Here is a 17882-nt window from a genome sequence, read left to right as displayed (position 1 = left end):
CGATCCGAAACATTTTCATAATACTTGTTTTTATCAAACAGGATTTTGAGGCAAACTTGCTAAGCAAGACATTTGAAAAATTAGAAGCTGAACAATTTTATGAAGAGGAAACAAGGCCGACAATCTTTGAGCAGACACCAGTTGAACCGAAAAAAAAAACAGATTGTGTAAAAAAAAATTTTTTTTTCAATTTCACGTCCCCCTGAAACTACCCTGTAGTAAATATTGCCCACCCAAAGCTAAATGTAACTTCGTACCCACTCAGCTAATACCAACCCATAAGTGATTCAACTGATTTTGTTAAACTGTTTTTTAACCCGAAAAAAAGTCTTCCTTCCAATTTGATAACCTTTGCTAATCGCAAGCGTAATTAGGACTATTATGATTATTATAAATGTTCCGGCCACTTGAACAATGGCCTATGGTGGAGGATTTGCTATTTACCGCCCGATTTTTGGTACCTCGTGGAAAGCTCGTAGGATTGGTCAAGTATGGTACTATTTTAAGAACGTAGTGGTCCTGATTTGGTTTTAAAAAATCAAAAATGTGGCACGATGTCTGAATTTTTCTGTTGTTGAGAGTATAGGACACGGCGTTTATAAACTACAGTTAAGAAACCCTCAATTGAATTCTACCGTAATTTAAACATTGTTTTAATTAATACTGCGTTTCATTTTTGCCTTTTGAAACTTATTTTAATAGTCTTAACTGAAAAAATAACATTAGAAAATTAAGCAAAAAATGAAAAAATATTTTTTGTCCTGTTTTGAATAGCTGTGGTTCAACTTCTATGTGCTACATGCAAAACAACCACAATATTTTTCATCACTTTACAGCTGTCGCTCTTTTTTCTCTCTAGACTCCAGGAAGAGAGGAGGATTCATGCATTCAGCATGTTGGCTGAGAGGGAGAGGAGAGTGAGGGAGGCGGAGGAGAGTGGCAGACGACAGGTGGAAGAGAGGAGGCGCAGGGAGGAAGACGAAATATTCAAACAGGTACGCCTCATCACATATGACAAGGGGTTCAAACCCCGCGCATATCCAGATTTTTTTTTTGGGTTAATTATGAACATTTTCGATGGACTGAACAATTTTAAACAATAGAAAAGAACTCGAGATGAGTTCTAGAGAAATTTCCTGTTTGGTAAAAATGGTTTATAGACCTAACAATTTTTTTTGTTTGTCTGCCAGGTGATGAAAGTGCACCAGAATAGTGTGAATAGTTACTTGGAGGATGTGATTCTGGAGGCGGTGGACGAGACGGCCAAGGGCAGAGCGAGGGAGGAGATCCAAGCCATGGCCAGGAACATCAATGACATTGCCTACGAGAGAGAACATACACTGTTAGTATGTATTTGAAAACAGAAACATTTTTTATAAAAGGGCGTCAATTATTTAAAATTTTTCAATATCAATTCGACCGACTAAAAAAAGAGAAAATGTTCTTCAGGAATTCCATTTTTGTATTTCTCAAAAATGGAAGTTCCTATCATTTACATCAACACCAATTGTACCATATCAAGTTATAAGATACGCTACCACAATTGAATTAAAAACGAATAATTATCTATTGACTCCTTCATCAACTCTTTGAAATCTTGAGGTCACAAAGTAGTAACTTGCTAATTTAAAAATAAAGTTTAAAAAACCATTAAATGAAAGCTTCTGGTCAATTGCTTCTGTATGACGTCATTGTTTAGTACCAACCGGGAGAGTCAAGAGGTGGTGTCTGAGATGGTGTATGGGTTCCTGCTTCCAGAAGTGATGCGGGAGGCCCAGCAGAAGAGGGTGCATCTGGCACAGAAGAAACATCTGGTGGCTGCCCATAAGACCATACACAGGGAGGGAGAAAGCATGCTCAAATCTGTATCCAGGTTGGAATCCGCCTCTTAAACTATAGTAATGACCCGTACATGCATGCTGCGTGAAGCAGAGTTGGAGATTTTGTTACCTCGACAACTCGCAACGGAAGACAACTGCCAAAATTTAACGAAAACGAAAAGTCGCAAACTTTGAAAATTAGATTGTAAATGAAGAATTTTGGTGTAAGGTCACCGATTAGGTGTGTTACATGCACGTCGCCGATTCGGACCGATACCCGGCGCTAAATTTTGTATAAAGTCCTACACTTTGTTGGCAAGCTCGCAACACGTTGGCGCGACTGCGGCGGTGAGTTATTGCGATATGTCTCTTCAAGCTAGTTGCTTTTTTTTTATTCCTAGTTGTCTTTTGTTGCGAGTTGTCGCATTACAGCACGTTTTAGTCAACCCGGGCATGCCTCTCGTATTAATTTTTGGAAGATGAATTCAATTTCGAACTCCAAAAAATTCTCTACAAATTACCAAAGCCAGGTTTTTGTGACCTGTTTTAAATATTTCCGTTTTCTTAAGCAATGCGATTATTTTTTTGCTTAGACTATTGCTACCATATACGTAGTTCGCAGTTTAATGTATAAAGACCAAATATCCTAAATTTCTGAAATTTATCTGGCTTTGCAAGCCCCAAGTTTTGAATATTGAGTAAGATTCCAAGACGACAATGTACCTTTGCAAGCTTTTTTAGCAGGACTAGCATCTACAAGTTCAACTTTCGAGCTTCATGTATCATATAAGTTCCGTAACGATTTCTGATATTTCCTATTTTTTTTCTTACTGCCCCGTCCAATTAGCGCAGCTTGAAATGTTTAAACCAAAATTAACGATTTTTTTTATCATCAGCGAAAGCTATGAACCAATGAAAAACCTCTTTTAGATGAATCAGTCCATTGTAGTCTTTAGTTTTTTTCAGAGAGATCAGTCTTGAATCTGAGAAGGGTTCGAAGGACTCCGGAAGTCAAGCTGACGAAGATCCCTCTCGAAGTGCTCCAGTTGTCCCGGAACCAGCAGAACCCGCAACATCCGAGGCACCGGAGCTTCCGACAGAGGGAGAGACGCAAGAAACCACTGAGAGCACAGAGTGAAAGTGACGCCAAAAAACGGCTTCTTATATATAAATTGGCTACAATAACTATCGATAAAAAATTTCTGTAACCTTAAAAGTAAAAGAGTAAATATGATTTTAAATCTGGCAATGTTTTTAAGTAGGGTTGATGAATTAATATCGAAAACTTTCAAGATGAAGCACAATCATTCTTTTGTGACAAAGAAGAACTTCTCCTTACGAAACAAGACTGCTCGTATATCAGAGCGAGGCTCTGAATGTTCCGACTGCACTTTAAGAACTGCTAAAATGTTTTTGAAAAACTGACGAAATAATTTTCTTCTACAATTTGCTCCCACACACGCTAACAAAAAGGGATTTTTTATCGTCTGTAAAAAAATACGACCAAATCTTTGCCTCATTTCAATTTGGAAAGCAATAACCCGACACTTACACGTGCTAAAAGAACGCAAAAAATTGCGCATTAATTATCTCAAAATGGCCAAATTAGCAGTAATTTAATTTTCATTAGAGCTCCGGCTAACAGTATTTTTGGATAGCTTGAATCAGGGGCGGATTTAGGGTGGAGGGGGACGCCCCTTTCCTCATGGATTCGACCCACTGCCGACCCAAAGGGTCCCCCCTTTGTACTAATTTGAGATAGCTATTTTTGGTGACGGACCCTAAAAATTTTCTAAAGGAGCCTTAGGCGCCAATATATACTAATTTTGAGGGGGGAGCGCGCCAAAAAAACTTAATTTTTTGGTAAAAATTTTCCAAAAAGTGCCTAAAAACGACAAAAATTTCGAAACATTTTTGAAAATCCACCGCCCCTCTCGAGAAAATTCTAGATCCGCCCCTGACTTGATTTTTTTTGAATTGCTTAGTCCAAATTTGACTGATTAAAGAAAACTGGCTCTGGGATAATCAAGTTGAAGACCTAAATGATATGACTAAAGGCGTTATCGTATGTGCTATAAACTCATAAGCGGCAATTTAATCCGTCTCAGAGGTTTTCCAAATTCAATTGAGGCATGATTTTTGCCACAGCAACCAATAAAAGCCTGAAAGTGTTGCATATGGCTCAAGCCGCTCAAAAAAAAAGTAAATGATTAGTTGAAGATCATCGTACGTTTTTCATGTTTTGTGGAAAATATTAAGGTATTCTATCGAGCATTCAGTTGAAATCTGCTATAGACATACTAGTAAAATGTGACTTTAAAAGGTCAAAAACAACCCAAGCGTTCTCTAAATCTGAAGCTTTTTGCAGTTTCATTCAGTTTTTCATGCTTGCCATTCAGTTTTATAAAGCAGAGTCTATAAAAACGGCGTGTCTTACAATTTCCATAAGTGAAAAATGTAAATTAAGCTTTTGTTTAATGCCTTCAAAATGTTCTGAAGTAAAACTTGAAAATTTATATTATTTCTTCAAAAGTCGCAAATCATTTCTAAACTCAGGCAAAAGCTTTCTAAAAATAAATTGGCAATCAAAATTGCAACTTTTTAATGCATAATGTAGACCAGAGTTTTTTCACAAATAATAAACACAAACTACACTGTTAATTTTGTGTTTTGCCTGACTTCTGACGCTTTTATTTTCATGAGGTCAAATAATTTTCAAAAATCACACTGCTGATGCATAGACTGATTTTTTCAAGCAAAACCGCATTGAATCATAAAAGCCTGTTAAATGTAGCTGATGGCTTATAAATTCATCAAACCGGGTGTAGTTTTCGAGTAGTTATGTTCAAAAATTCTCAGGTTACTTTTTGTTTTTCAGGAAAAAATTTTTAGGATAAACAACTATTTCGTTGTTTTTCTAATTTGACTGAATTTTCAGACGCCACAAAATCTTGGTAACTCACCATTGCCAGGAAAAGTTGTCGGAATTTAATGATAACATCCTGCAACCAGATGGTGCAGTATCCCGGACTTTATAATGGATTTTGATAGACAGAAATTGACAAACTAATCCAATTTTGGCGTCGTTTAAACTGATAAAGTAACTGGAATTCATGAAATCGAACATTTATTGCCTTTTTTAACGAAAAAAAATTGTTTATAAACTAGTAAATAAAATGAATTATTAATAGATTAAAAAGTATGATTTTCTTAAGCTTCGTTTTTTTTAATCGACTAAAAAAAGTTTAAATGAGTTTTTTTTTTCAATCAATCATCATTTGGCATTTTTTCACCATAGTTCGGTCTACAGCAGAAAGTTGCCAAATGATTGTGAAAACATAATGATCATACTTGCCGGGCCTAATAATAAATGACGTTAATCGCTTAGAAACAGGACTGCTCATTTATCAAGACGAAACCTTGAATGTCTTGTCTGCATTTTAAAGACAACAGGAAAACATTTCTGTATTGAAAAGTCCGGCAAATTTACCCACAACAGTAAGTTACTAGTTTTCAAGCGCTGGAAAATAATCAAAGTAAAAACCAAAAACAATTTTTTTTTATTTCTAGAAAAATGCGATGAAGTACAAAGATAGTTTAAGAACTGGACCTAAAAATTTTCGGGCTTGTTGACCTTGAAATTATCGGGATTGAAAATGGTCAAAGCTAAGTTCATTTTTTCCGGCCAGATAAATGCGTACAAATGGTAATATGCAAAAATAATATAAAGTTAGAAAAAACATTCAAAACGAACGGAAAATAAAATGAAAAAGTCTTGGCATTTGGTTGAATAAAAAGATGAAAATTAAAACCAAAGCAAGCAAAAAACTTCAAAGTCAACGCCATGATTGCACTTGTCAAAGATCTTTGCCGAATTTTACAAAACACATGTCTCCAATTATCTACAAAAGTTTGATACGACCCGAACGCACTTGGACTTTGCCTGGTTTCGAGAAACAAAAAGGTTGTCAAGAATGTGCGTATAAGAGCGACCCGACGTGTTGAGGGACGCCAACAGTTATCATATTACATTCGCCTCAAAAGTCTTAACTTCTCAGCACTTGAACACCCAATAAAAAAAGACGATACAAGAAAAGCATATAGTTTGTAATGGATTCTACGATAGAATTGCCACTGATCAGCTATTCGAGCAGAATGGCAAAGATTTGAGGTGAAGCGAGCGCATCGATCTGCGTTGCTGTTAAGGTGGCAACGAAGTAGAAGTGCGATGAAACGAGTCCATGTTTCGTCACCATCGCCCAATGGAATCGTTGTTTCCAATGTTCCCAGAGTAGTTGTGGCTCCGCCCGATTCGGAGGCCAGAATGCAACAATTCCCAGGGGTTTTCCCTCCATCCGCTGACTGCGCCATAACAAGTGTTGGAAAAACGATACGATCTGTAAGAGTTAACTCAATTTGTTTCTTTAACGTTTAATTCAGACGCTGAATTAGAGCTCAACATCCAGACAAACCAAAATTGGTTGACAGGCAGGTACCTGCTCACATTTTGTAGCGATATTAGAAACTCTCATGAATATAAAAAATTATAAGTAACAACCGAAATAAGTAGCCCTCACATTTCCCTACGGATGTAAAATTTAAATACATAGTAATTTAATTTTGATATAATAAATAGCAACACTGAAACAGCTCAAATTTTAGGCTTATGGTCAATTCTCTCCCTGGGTTACAAGTTTTGAAAGTTTTTGGAATCCGTTTTTTCTCCTTCCTTGGATTCTTTTTCCCCGCCCCTTGGGTTTTTTTTTGTAATAGAGTCAATCATCGCCCCTCCCATTTGTCCACAGATTTACGTCGCCTCTTAATTTTTCGGGTTCCCGAACTCTCGCTCTGCGTCTCCAATTCTCCTTCTTCCTGGCTACTGTTCTAGTCCCGTGATTCCCGTGATACTGGTCTGTTAGGATTTTCATTCGCGCGTTTCGCCTTCGCTTTTCGTCCTTTAGTCGCCGCCCGTTCAATATGTGCCGTCGCCCCGCTCGTTCCTTGGCCCGCTGCAACCGCTTCTTCTCAACTGGTAGTCGCGATGCAATGGTATCTAATGGCCGATAATCTTCACTATTCGAGTCATCTGATGGTTCTTCGATTACCCTTGCTTTTTGTGTCTGCATAGTTTTTTAAATTTCTAGGGGCTTTTAAATTTCTTTGGGACAATTGGTTTTAGCTTCATTGCCGCGGCACTTTTCCTAAGCACAGACCCGTTTTTCAGTTTGGTGGTATGTTCAGATTCAGATACTGTGTTAGATTTTAATAATTTGTACCGGTTTAGCGTTTTTCTAGTAGTCCGCTGGTAGACCTCGACGGCTTTTTGATCCCCTGATCTTTGTCGATCTGCTGATCGCTATTAAGTTTAAGCGGTGACTTTCTCAGTGTTAGATTTTAAATCAGGTCTGACCGATCCTCCCAGTTTGAGATTTGCGGGTTGGCAATCGCATCCAGCTCTGAGTCGTTTTTGTCTAAACACAAACATTTTTGTTTCAGAACGATATTCCAATCCAGGTTTCTTAGACTTGGTTTTTTGGTGAGGTTACCTAAAACAGTTTTATTTAGCCTACGGGCCGTGTGCGCCTTAATAGAGGTTTGCTCAGTGGTTCCATTTGTCGAGAAATGTAACGCGCCTAACGCTTTATCGAAATTAACTCTAATGATTTGTGTTCCTTTTCGGTCGCATAGATGAGCACTAAGTTTTTGAGACTGACATTTATTCTCTCCAACAACCCCGTGCCCCGATGATTGTTTACTGGGGAGTATAAAAGCTCAATTCGTTCGCTATTACAGAAGTTTTTAAACTTGTTGGACATGAAGCATGACCCTTGGTCCACATGGGTTTTACGAGGTACCCCGAGGTGGTAGATTTACTTTTCCAGAATTTTAAAAACCTATTCGACGTTTTGGTTGTAGTAACCATGACCGATTGCCACCTTGAAAAACGATCCACCGCAACTGAACAAAGCTTATTCTGCTCTTTCAAATAGCTTATTGGACCCCAGAAATCCAATTGTATACATTCATTAGGTTCTCTTGGTTCGAGGACGTTTCCAATATCTCCCTTGGAAAGCATCAACGTTTTCAGGTTCTTAATCGCATACGTGCATTTCGTCCCCTTGGATAAGCCCTACTGACCCCCCCCCCACGTGACAATCTTTTCCCACAGCATGTTTTCTCGTAATGGCCCACTTTCTTGCAGAAGTTACATGTAACGGATCTTGCTGGGCATCGTTGTCGGAGTTCAGGTGTGAATTTTGTCTGATCGCAGTTGTAGCATTTCCGGTCCGGCGGTCGGACTCCCCCACGATTCTGATAAGCCCCTGGGCCGTGAATATTGCTTATAAGTTCAGTCTTGATTTGCAAAGAAACCCCGGGGGACCTATATCCGCTTCCCGTAGATCCTGGCACACTCCCTTTATACGCTATAGCTTACTTTTTGCCGCATTCGTATGGCATTGCGATCTTTAGCGCTTTCTCCGGGTTTTGGTCTCTCTGCACATTTCAATCTGCATATTGAAAAAAATATGTCCCTAACACTTTGCCGCCATTCCACTGAGTTCCGCGTGAAAGTACTCCAAACTCTCCCATTCCTTTTGCTTCCGAGATAGCATTTGATACATCTCATACGTCGCGTTACGCTCCTTCTTGAAGATTGTTACGCAAATGTCGAAAAATTGGGGGCTACGAATCGTTTCCATATGAAAGTGTGGTTGCTGATTGTGCAGTGCACGTTGTCCCTCGTATCCAAGACATAGATACAAAACAGAAATGAGTGTTCTTTCCCCCTCTTCATTTGGTTTCCCTCAAACATCCCCCCAGTGCAGCGATCTGCGTTGCTGTTAAGGTGGCATCCAAGTAGTAGTCTGATGAAACTAGTCCATGTTTCGCTACCATCGCCCAATGGAATCGTTGATTCCAATGTTCCCAGAGTAGTTTTGGCTCTGCCTGTCTCGGAGGCCAGAATGCAACAATTCCCAGGGGTTTTCCCTCCATCCGCTGACTGCGCCATAAAAATGGTTGGAAAAACGGTACGATCTGTGAGAGTTAATTCAATTTGTTTACTTAACTTATAATTCAGATGCTGAATTAGAGGTCAACAGCCAGACAGACCTAGATTGATTGACAGACAGGTACCTGCTCACACTAAGTAGTGATATGAGAAGCTTTCATGAATATGAAAATTTATAGATAACAACTGAAATTATTGACATCCAAATATGTAGCCCCGGCTTTTTTTCCTTTCACCCCCCCCCCCCCGCCCCACCTGCAAATTTTTACAAGTAAGTTTGTTGACTACATTGTCCGATTGTTATGAAAATTGACATATAGACTAATTAGGCCATGACAAACATATTTGGTCTTCATAATTAACTTCGTAAAACCACTCGTTACACTAACAAATTGAAGCTCGTCTGACGTGGGGGGGGGGGGGGGGGGGAAGAGCCGTAGCCCCTCACAGCAGAATGTTTTATCAACAATCAATGTAATTTTTCAGAAAAAGACTTCTCAATTAAAAATGCTGTAAGATTTCCCCGATTGAATTTCCTGCAAAGATTCATGGAGTCCGTTTAAGCATCAGTCGTAGTTTTATATTTACACTTTTTTCTACCGAATACTCAAACACATATCACTTGATTTAAAATATTATCCTTATCGCAACCTTTTTCAATGAAATTTTTAAGAAACCCTTTCGCAGAAAAAAAAATCAACTCATAAAATTCTGTCAATGGCACTTGCTATTTAGATATGAAAACTCTTTTTCCTTCCCAACCCCCCCCCCCCCCCCCACCTCACACGAGCTTCAATATAATAGTGTAACGAGTGGTTTCACGGGGTTGTGTATGAAGACCAAATATGTTTGTCGTGGCCCTATTAGTCCGTATGTAAGTTTTCATTGCAATCAGACAACGTGGTCAACAAATTTACATGTAAAATTTTGCAGGTGGGGGGGAAAAGGAAAAAGAGCCGATATGAGATTTTCGTTCATTTATGGTTTAAAATTTTGATAATTTATTATTGAATTCTCTTTAAGCCCAGATCATTTCGCTGGTGAAGCTTTTCACCTGGTATCCGAGATTAATTTGTTTATCATGGGTGGCGTAAGGAGTCTGCATGCCGTTTTTTAATGTCCGACAATTCGACTTTAAAAGTTTCCAGGTGAGGGGGGGGAGGGGGTAGGAAAAAGAGTCAAGTTTTTAAGTTACACCATCAATATTTTGCACGTGTTTTTAATTCCATTTCAAGCACCGAATCAATTTAGGAAATACAAGAAGCGTGCTATTTCAAACTATTTATGTTATATTAGGCCTTCAACTTCTAAATCTTCGTTTTATGATGGAGTGATTTGCAGTTATGTTGAATCGCCAGGAACCGCAGCCACATTCGGAAGATGCTAAGACTAGAATACGGCTGATAACTTTCGATGCACACCCCAAAAACAGACCTAGGATTGCTTTCTTTTAGACGATTGTGGTTGAATTAAGTTGAGATGTTTTTTCAGGTTTTTACCCCTCTCTTCTATCTTTAGATTTTTTCTTTTCTCAGTTTGAAAGAAAAGTTACAAAATGGGGAGAAACCGGGCTCTTTTCCCCCCTCACACAAGCATCTATTTTATAGTGTAACGAGTGGTTTTACAAGGTTAAGTATGAAGACTAAATATGTTTGTAATGGCGTGATTAGCCCGCATGCCAATTGTAAATCGGCCAATAATATGAACAAAAATTACTCAGGGCTAGGGAGGAGAAAAAAGCCGGAACGGCTCTTTTCTTGTCCCCCACCTTTGATTTTTTCTGAAATTCAATATATGGAAATCAATTTAAAATGACTTTTCTCAAAACAAAATGCATTAAAACGTGTAAGCGTGAACAAGTGAACAAATTTGTACAGTATTTTTGCATGCAAAATGCCGTGAACAATTTTTGAACTTTTTTATTTTATAATTTTACGGGGGTGGGAAACTGGAAAAGAGAAGCCGGAACCAGTAATCAATAAAATTGGCATACGGGCAATTTCAATAATTTCAAACGTATTGATTCTCATCATCTCATCATTCCTAGCTTTACGCCCACTCGCCATACCAAAGGGCTCTTTTCCTTTACCCCACCTGCGACTTTTTATAAATAAGTTTCTGTTCACATTGTCCAATTGTTACAAAAATTGTCACGCAGACTTAATTTGTGTTCACATAACCATGTAGAAAACCCTCGTTGCTCTTTTCCATTCCAGCTCCCCCTTCCATATTTTCTGAAATTCAATATATGAAAGTCTATTTCAAATGACTTTTCTTGTTATAAACTGCATCAAAACGTGTTAGTGTGAACAGGAACAAAATTTTACAACATTTTTCTTATGCAAGAATGCCGTGTCAACAATTGTTGAACAGCTTATTTTGAAAATTTATAAGGGGGTTGGAAACTGGAAAAGAGCCACTCTCGTTACGTCTTAGAACTGATTCTTGCTCAGGGGGAGGGGGAGGGGGGAGGAAAACGAGCTCAAAGCTCAACAAACGTCTGATATTTCTGAAACAGGGAAGCCGAGAAAAACTCTATGTATGAGTTACTACTGATCAAGTTTATGACATTAACGAGTGATATCATAACGATGAGATAAAATTGGGACGAGCAGCCTAGGTCTTCAGAGTCGTGCGAGTGTACCAGGAAGAGACCTCGTTGCCCCAGATAGACACCCGCACCTGCCTGAAACGACGCACAAAAAAGGTACGCACATATTTTACTTAAGCACAAAACTCCGCTTATACCGTAAGTTTTTCATTCAAGAAAAGATGTTGATTATATGTCTTAAATAAAATTTATTTTTACAGAAGTGAAAACTATTAGTAATTAACTCGCAACAAATCATGGCAATATTAAAAGTTTTTACCGCGTTTTGTGATATTAATGTGAGACATCTGAGTGGCAAATCGACCATGAGTGGATGTAACCCTCTGCCTTGGAATCGTTGGCTCTTTTCCAGTCCCCCCCCTTCAAATTTTATTTTGAAAAGCTTATTTAACGTTGTCATAATGCAATGAAATTTGGCGTGGTGAACAAATCGACAACTGTGAACAGATTTGTTCTTCATACTTTACAGCATAACATCACGAATTTAGCCGTAATAACACGTAAATCAAACATAAAACTGGGTATTTTGAAAAGGGGGGAAACTGGAAAAGAGCCGAATCTTTTGCAGAGAAAGCATTTATTTCTTATCTGTCTGAAATTTTTTCGTGCCCAATGATGACAAGTTTTTGTTGCGAACGTACTCAGTGCCGTAAAGCATGCAGCGGCAATGAGCGCTATCAATCATCATGCGCACAATTGGGTCTTTTGGGTTTAGAATTATCGGATGCTTTGTTGCGTCCGGTAAATTTGAGTTTCGTAGTCGTCCTCGCTCGCGAACAATACCGTTATCGAAAAAAGGTGACAACTGTTGCAGTTTGTTTTTGTTGTCAACTTGCTGCTTGCTGCTCGGTTTGTGGTTGATTGTAGGTGTCAACAAAGGTTTATCGCTCGGATTGTTGATAAAGGAGGAGCTTGGCTTTTTTAGGTCTTCCATAGTGGCTGAATTTTTATCGTTTCCTTTTACTCTATTGACAAAAACTATAACCCGAGTGGTGAGCCGAACTAGTCGAAACCAGTTTGAAAACGGGTAAAAGTCGATTAGTTATGTGAATGGGGCTAACTGTTGTAGCATTACTTCGTTCCATCGTTTCGTTGATCCCTCAAACAGGCTCATTGTTGAGTAGAAAATGTGGTGCATCCAAATAGAGATTTGGTGCGTCTTTAAAGATGCAGGGTTGAGTTTACGAGGGATTTGTTTCCATTGTTCGGCTTTGCATAGAATAAGTGTTCCACCAACTCTGTTTGCGCAGTAATGTATCATTTTACCAGGTTATGCGTTCTAGGACAAAAGGGTAGTGCTGTTGGTCCAAAAGTGAGTGGAGTGGGGTTTCATTCGCATTTTATCAGTTTCCAGCCTGCACAGCCGAGCGCCCAAAAGGTCGGCTTTTAACTCCAGTTTGGGAATGTTCTCGTGGTTCAGTGGTGCTAGCTTTGTTCTGTCAAACGAAAAAACAGCGTGTATGCCAGCGCTATCTGCAGTTCGGAAGTAAACACAAGTAGCCATTGAGTCGTGCGACGCGTCGCAGAAAACATGAAGCTGTATATCACTAGGTGACATCTGTGGTCCAAGTAAGCGCGGCAGCCATAAAGGGGGACTTTATTGCATGGGTCGACCCATTTGTCATTGATCGGAACGAAGTCACTGGGCACGGTTTCGTCCCAGGAGATACCAGACTTCCACAGGTTTTGCAGACGTATTTTAAATTTTTTGACAAACGGCGCTAGGACACCTAGTGGGTCGAAAACCCTTGGTACTGTAGAGAGGACTGTTCAGAGTGTAGAGGTTGTAGTATTAGTTATCTTGGTTGTTTGTTGCACGAATATCGAATCGTCAGTTGTGTCCCATTTGACGGCCAGGACCCGATGCACTGTAATATTAGTAAAGATTTCGCCTCCGTCAATGGAAAAGATCGCGTCATTAGTGTTAGATACAAACTTAGTTAGGTCTCAGGGAGGATTTTAATTGCTTAGTAGAGTCCCTAGCCTCGTGTGTCGTGCTGAACGAGTGAACAAAGTCGTCCATGTGAAAGCTTTCATGAAGCAGCTGAGCTTTATTGGGCTTGGCCACACAAAAATCGGCAGCTGTTTGATGAAGCGGAAAGATAGCAATGTATGGTGAGCATTTGCACTAAAGATAACGTTTGATACCCTTTTAAGTAGGAAAAGAAAGCAAAGCGCATTCTGATCTTCATCCTTAATACTTATTTGCATGAAGATGCTGTCAATAACCGCCGATACGGCCACAGGTTTTTCGCAGAATCGTAGTAGAAGGCAAAAACGTTTTTCAGGAGATTGGGTCCAGTTTCATGGCAAGATTTCAACGAGACGCCTTTGTACATTGGGGCAGCATTGGCCACTATGCGTACCTTCCAGGGATTGTTTGTATTACTCACAGGGCGCTGTCGAAGGTACCAAATTAAATCCGGCTGTGGGCACTGGAAGGTAACCGGCTTGACGTAGTTAGTTTCCAGGTCATAGTGAGCAATTTCTCATAAGGTTGCATGCTTTCAGGATCTTTTCTGAGCCGTTTTTGTAGTAATTGCAGTTGAGTTTTGACTACCTGATAATTTTTTGGCATTTTCTATTGGCTTTTCTATAGTAGATTTATTTTGTAGCGATCTGCGTGGTGCTCAATTCTTTGTTTTATGAACGTTTGTTGTCGTTTGCTTTTATCAGAAAAAGTAGCTTTGTTATCTTCGTGGATGCATGATCCTTCCATCTTCCAGAACTTTTCCACCGTTTCAGTTAGAGTAGCGTCTTCTTGATTGTTTAAGTCAAGGAAGTTAGTTGAATGTGAGTTTGATCCGGAAAATTTTTGGTTGAGTGGGCCAGTGATCGGCCAACCTAGTTGACTTTGGACAGCAAAGGGGGCGCCTGTATGACCTTTCTTGATATCGCGCTCCACGGTAATTCAAAAAACAGCTACGTCAAGCAAACTTTGCACTGTGTTGTCGCCTAGATCAGGAAATTTGACATGTCGAAGGTGATTGTAGAGTGAGCACGTTCTGTTAAGGTTGTTTGCGTCGATGGCGTCAAAACTCAGAGCTTCATTTAAGTAGATTGACTGTAGAGTTAATGTAGGCTTAGTAGCGTTATGTGGTCCGATAGTTAGACGGACCAGAGAGGAAGAGGTTTTGTCTTTACTAAAATCACCTCGTACACTTAGCTGTAGTTGTTGTCTTGGTTTACACTGGAGTGAGAGTGATTAAGTTCTTTTGCTGAGGATGTATGAGCAGCTGCTGCAGTTGTCAAGCATGGCGTAGTAATCTAGTTTGATGCCATTGTTAACAAATGTTACCGGCATAAACTTCAACTGATTTTTGATGTTAATCATAATTTCGACTGAATCCATAGTTGTCTCCAGAACTTTGTTATTGTAGTGCCAAGTTGTATGTTATTTGATTTTTGGTTGGACGTCTGAAACGGCTTTTTTTTAATGTGTAGAGTTGAAGGGTGTTTCACTGCGCATTTGTTGATGAAACATCGCTTATCCGATGTGCATTCACTAAATATGCGTTAAACCAAGTAGTTGAAGCAGAGTTTAGGTTGTTTCACCAGCTCTGTCCCTTGATTTAGGGAAAGTTTCAAAAGTCCAGAATTTTTCAATTGGTCGGCTTGGTTATCTATTGGACATGTTAAAGTTGCTGGTCTTGTCGATACACCTGAAGAGCTGTCGTAGTTTTGCCTGTACATAAAAGTAAATTGGTTGACGGTTGTCTGATTGTTGTTGCTTCGTAGGTAGGGAATTTTGTCACGCTTGGTTTGAAGTCAATGGTTCTATGTCCAGGTTCTTGCATGCTCGTGAGTAATTACTCAGGTACTGTGTCAAGTCTTTGAGTGTAGACTAAACGAGGTCGTGCAGCACGCAGTGTTCTTCCCACTTCTTCAGAAGACTTACTGGGAGCTTTGAGCGAGCAATTCGGATCAGGTTACTAAAATTTAGCTTAGCGGTGTAGCCCTTGGGTTCGAAGTTGCGCTTTAAATTCCGTAGGAAAGCAGCGTATCTGATAAAGCCCTGTAGTTTGCTTAGTATCAGTTTGTCAACTTTTTTGAGTCCCCTGCTGTACACTGACCACCACATGTTTTGGGTTAAGGTATCAACGCAATAATTCAAGTATTGCCTGTTCGTACTGAGAAGAATTCGTTCCAAAGCTCTGTTATGAATTTAGCGTTATCAGTGCATAATGACTGCAAAAAAGCTATTTCCTCACCCGGGGATAGACATGGGTCGTGGCCTATCGCAGTCCGAAAAAATTCGAACCAGCTGTTCCATTCCAGTGGGTTGCCGTCAAACGTCTGTAATTTCATATCCGGTAACTTAAATCCTCTCAATCTGTAGTTGATGCCAGTGGTCGGATGATCGGTAAGTGGTTGCTGATTTGTCGGTGTTTATTGCCGAAAAGACTGTTGGGTTGTAGGTCGTGTGAATTGGGTTGCAGGTTGTCTAAGTTAGTCCTGTTGTGGCAGTTCAAGTGGTTGGCAACGAACTGCTCAGATGTAGTAACAAGACTTTTCGCAATTGAAGTTGTTAGCAGATCAAATCGATTATTGAAATTTGACATCTGGGCTTCATGTGTGAGTTGTCGTTCCAAATGGGATTTTCATTCGAAACTGGTGGAGAAGAGAAATTGTATCGTAGAAGAGCGCAAAAGCTGAGAGAGACCAGGTTTGCAGTAGGTGAGACTGATCTGAAATCAGTTGTAGAGGTAGCGGTTACACCGTTAATTGTTTGTCTGATCAATAGCTCTGGTGGTTCCCGGTAGAGGTGGGAAACTGTAGCGTTGACGAGCATCTAAGCCGAAAATACTCAAACCATGAGGGGACGCGTAAGTTGAAAATTCGGCAGCCGTAGTACTGACGACGCTGTTGGCCAAGTTTTTCTGTAGTATTTGAGCTTCTTATTGGTACACTGGCTGTTGCAGATGTGTCGTGCACTCTGATTGGGCCGTTTGACCTTGTGGAGGTCGCACTTGCGCTTTAGTAGCGTCGAAGCAGCGTCGAGGGAGTCTTGTGAAGTTGATTGGAAAACGCGGTCAACTCGTCTAAACAAGTGGTTACCTCCTCGAAACTAAGCTTATCGTACTCGATTTTGCTTGAGTTGGTTCTTTGCCTCGTTACCTCTTCCTCGAGTTCCTCCGAAGTACTGTAGCGGCGTCTCAATTGATTAAGTAGTTGTCATAAGGTTGACTTTCTTGGAGACATTAAAGAAAGTAGTTTAAAGTGTAGATTAAAAGGTAGCCAAGGTGTGTTAGGCTTTTACGAGCTCGGATATCAGCGATCACTAAGCATTTCAGTTTATGAAGTTTTATGAATTTTCCTAATTTTTTTAAATGTAAGTTCAGTTTTTTTTTGAGGTCAACCAGTCATAGAACTAACTCGGTGGTTCATTAAAAAAGTGAGCTACAGCTCAAGCAGTCATGAGCGCCTGGAACTAAGGTTAAAAACTAAGCGATGAAATTTTGTTAAGTTTTTTTTGGCGTTCAAATGAGTTAGAAAATTTTGAGACTTTCAAACATTTTTGTTAAAATTTTCCTAGATGTGGGCAGTAAAATTTTTTTAGCTGTGGGTTAAAGAAAACGTTTTAAAAAATTGGCTTTTCAAAAATTTGAAGCAGAAAGTTTTGGGCTAGTAAATTTTGGCTATTGGGTTTTGGCTATCAGTATTTTTTTTTAATGAAAACTTTTTTTTGGTTCGGTACTAACCTAGTTCCCCGGGGGTTAAAAAACCAATTGAACTTTAACATTTTAAATCTGAGGTTGTAGGTTTTTAAAATTTTTGAGATGAAAAACTGCACAAAAAAGTTACGTACCTTGTGGGTTTGAATTATAGCACGAATTTGACTTAAACTTTTTAGATCGAATATAGTTCCAAAATCTTTGTATTATGACCATGACAACTTTGGTTTAAGCACAAATATGAGATTTGAAGTGAAAAAAATGTTTTCGAAATGGTTCCAGCCTGAGTTCTGATGTGGAACCGTTGGTCAGGTCCTGTATTCTGCATATAAACCTCTGGAGATGTTGGTTGTGACATGTAACCGTTAATTGGGCCATGTGTTTTGCCTATGAGCCGTTGGAGTGGTTGGTTGTGACGGGGAGCCGTTGGTCAGGTCCCATGTTCTGCCTATGGTACGTTGAAGGCAACGATGGGTCCTGTGTTCTGCCTATGAACCGCTGGAGATGTTGGTTGCGACGTGGAACCGTTGATCGGGTCCCAGGTTCTGCCTATGGAACATTGAAGATGTTGGTAGTGAGGTCAAACCGTTGGTTAAGCCCTGAGTTCTGCCTATGGAACGATGGAGATGTTGATTGTGACAAAGACTATAGCAGGGGGACTGATTCCCCACTGAGGGAGCTCAAATTCATGTAGTTGACTTTTGGGACCCTCGCGAGGGCATGACTTCGAACAAAAGTTAGTCGCTAGATATGTCATGAATAAT

The 17882-nt window shown here is 39.7% G+C and overlaps 1 protein-coding gene across 2 annotated transcripts in view; it reads left to right on the top strand.

Moving 5' to 3' along the window:
• Positions 1-3069, top strand: part of LOC134854114 (cilia- and flagella-associated protein 91-like) — a 33039-nt gene extending 29970 nt beyond the window's left edge. For both annotated transcript variants that reach the window (XM_063870230.1, XM_063870231.1), the window contains 4 exons: positions 860-995; positions 1191-1342; positions 1700-1873; positions 2787-3069. In XM_063870230.1, the coding sequence (XP_063726300.1) occupies positions 860-995; positions 1191-1342; positions 1700-1873; positions 2787-2958 (634 nt within the window). In that variant the 3' untranslated portion in view covers positions 2959-3069. The remainder of the gene's footprint in view (positions 1-859; positions 996-1190; positions 1343-1699; positions 1874-2786) is intronic.
• Positions 3070-17882: the final 14813 nt, after the last annotated feature.

This window comes from Symsagittifera roscoffensis, chromosome 9 (genome assembly GCF_963678635.1).
Source record: "Symsagittifera roscoffensis chromosome 9, txSymRosc1.1, whole genome shotgun sequence".
Lineage (NCBI taxonomy): Eukaryota > Metazoa > Xenacoelomorpha > Acoela > Convolutidae > Symsagittifera > Symsagittifera roscoffensis.
The sequence above is the reverse complement of the archived record's forward strand: the minus strand, read 5'-3'. Positions and strand labels throughout refer to the sequence as shown.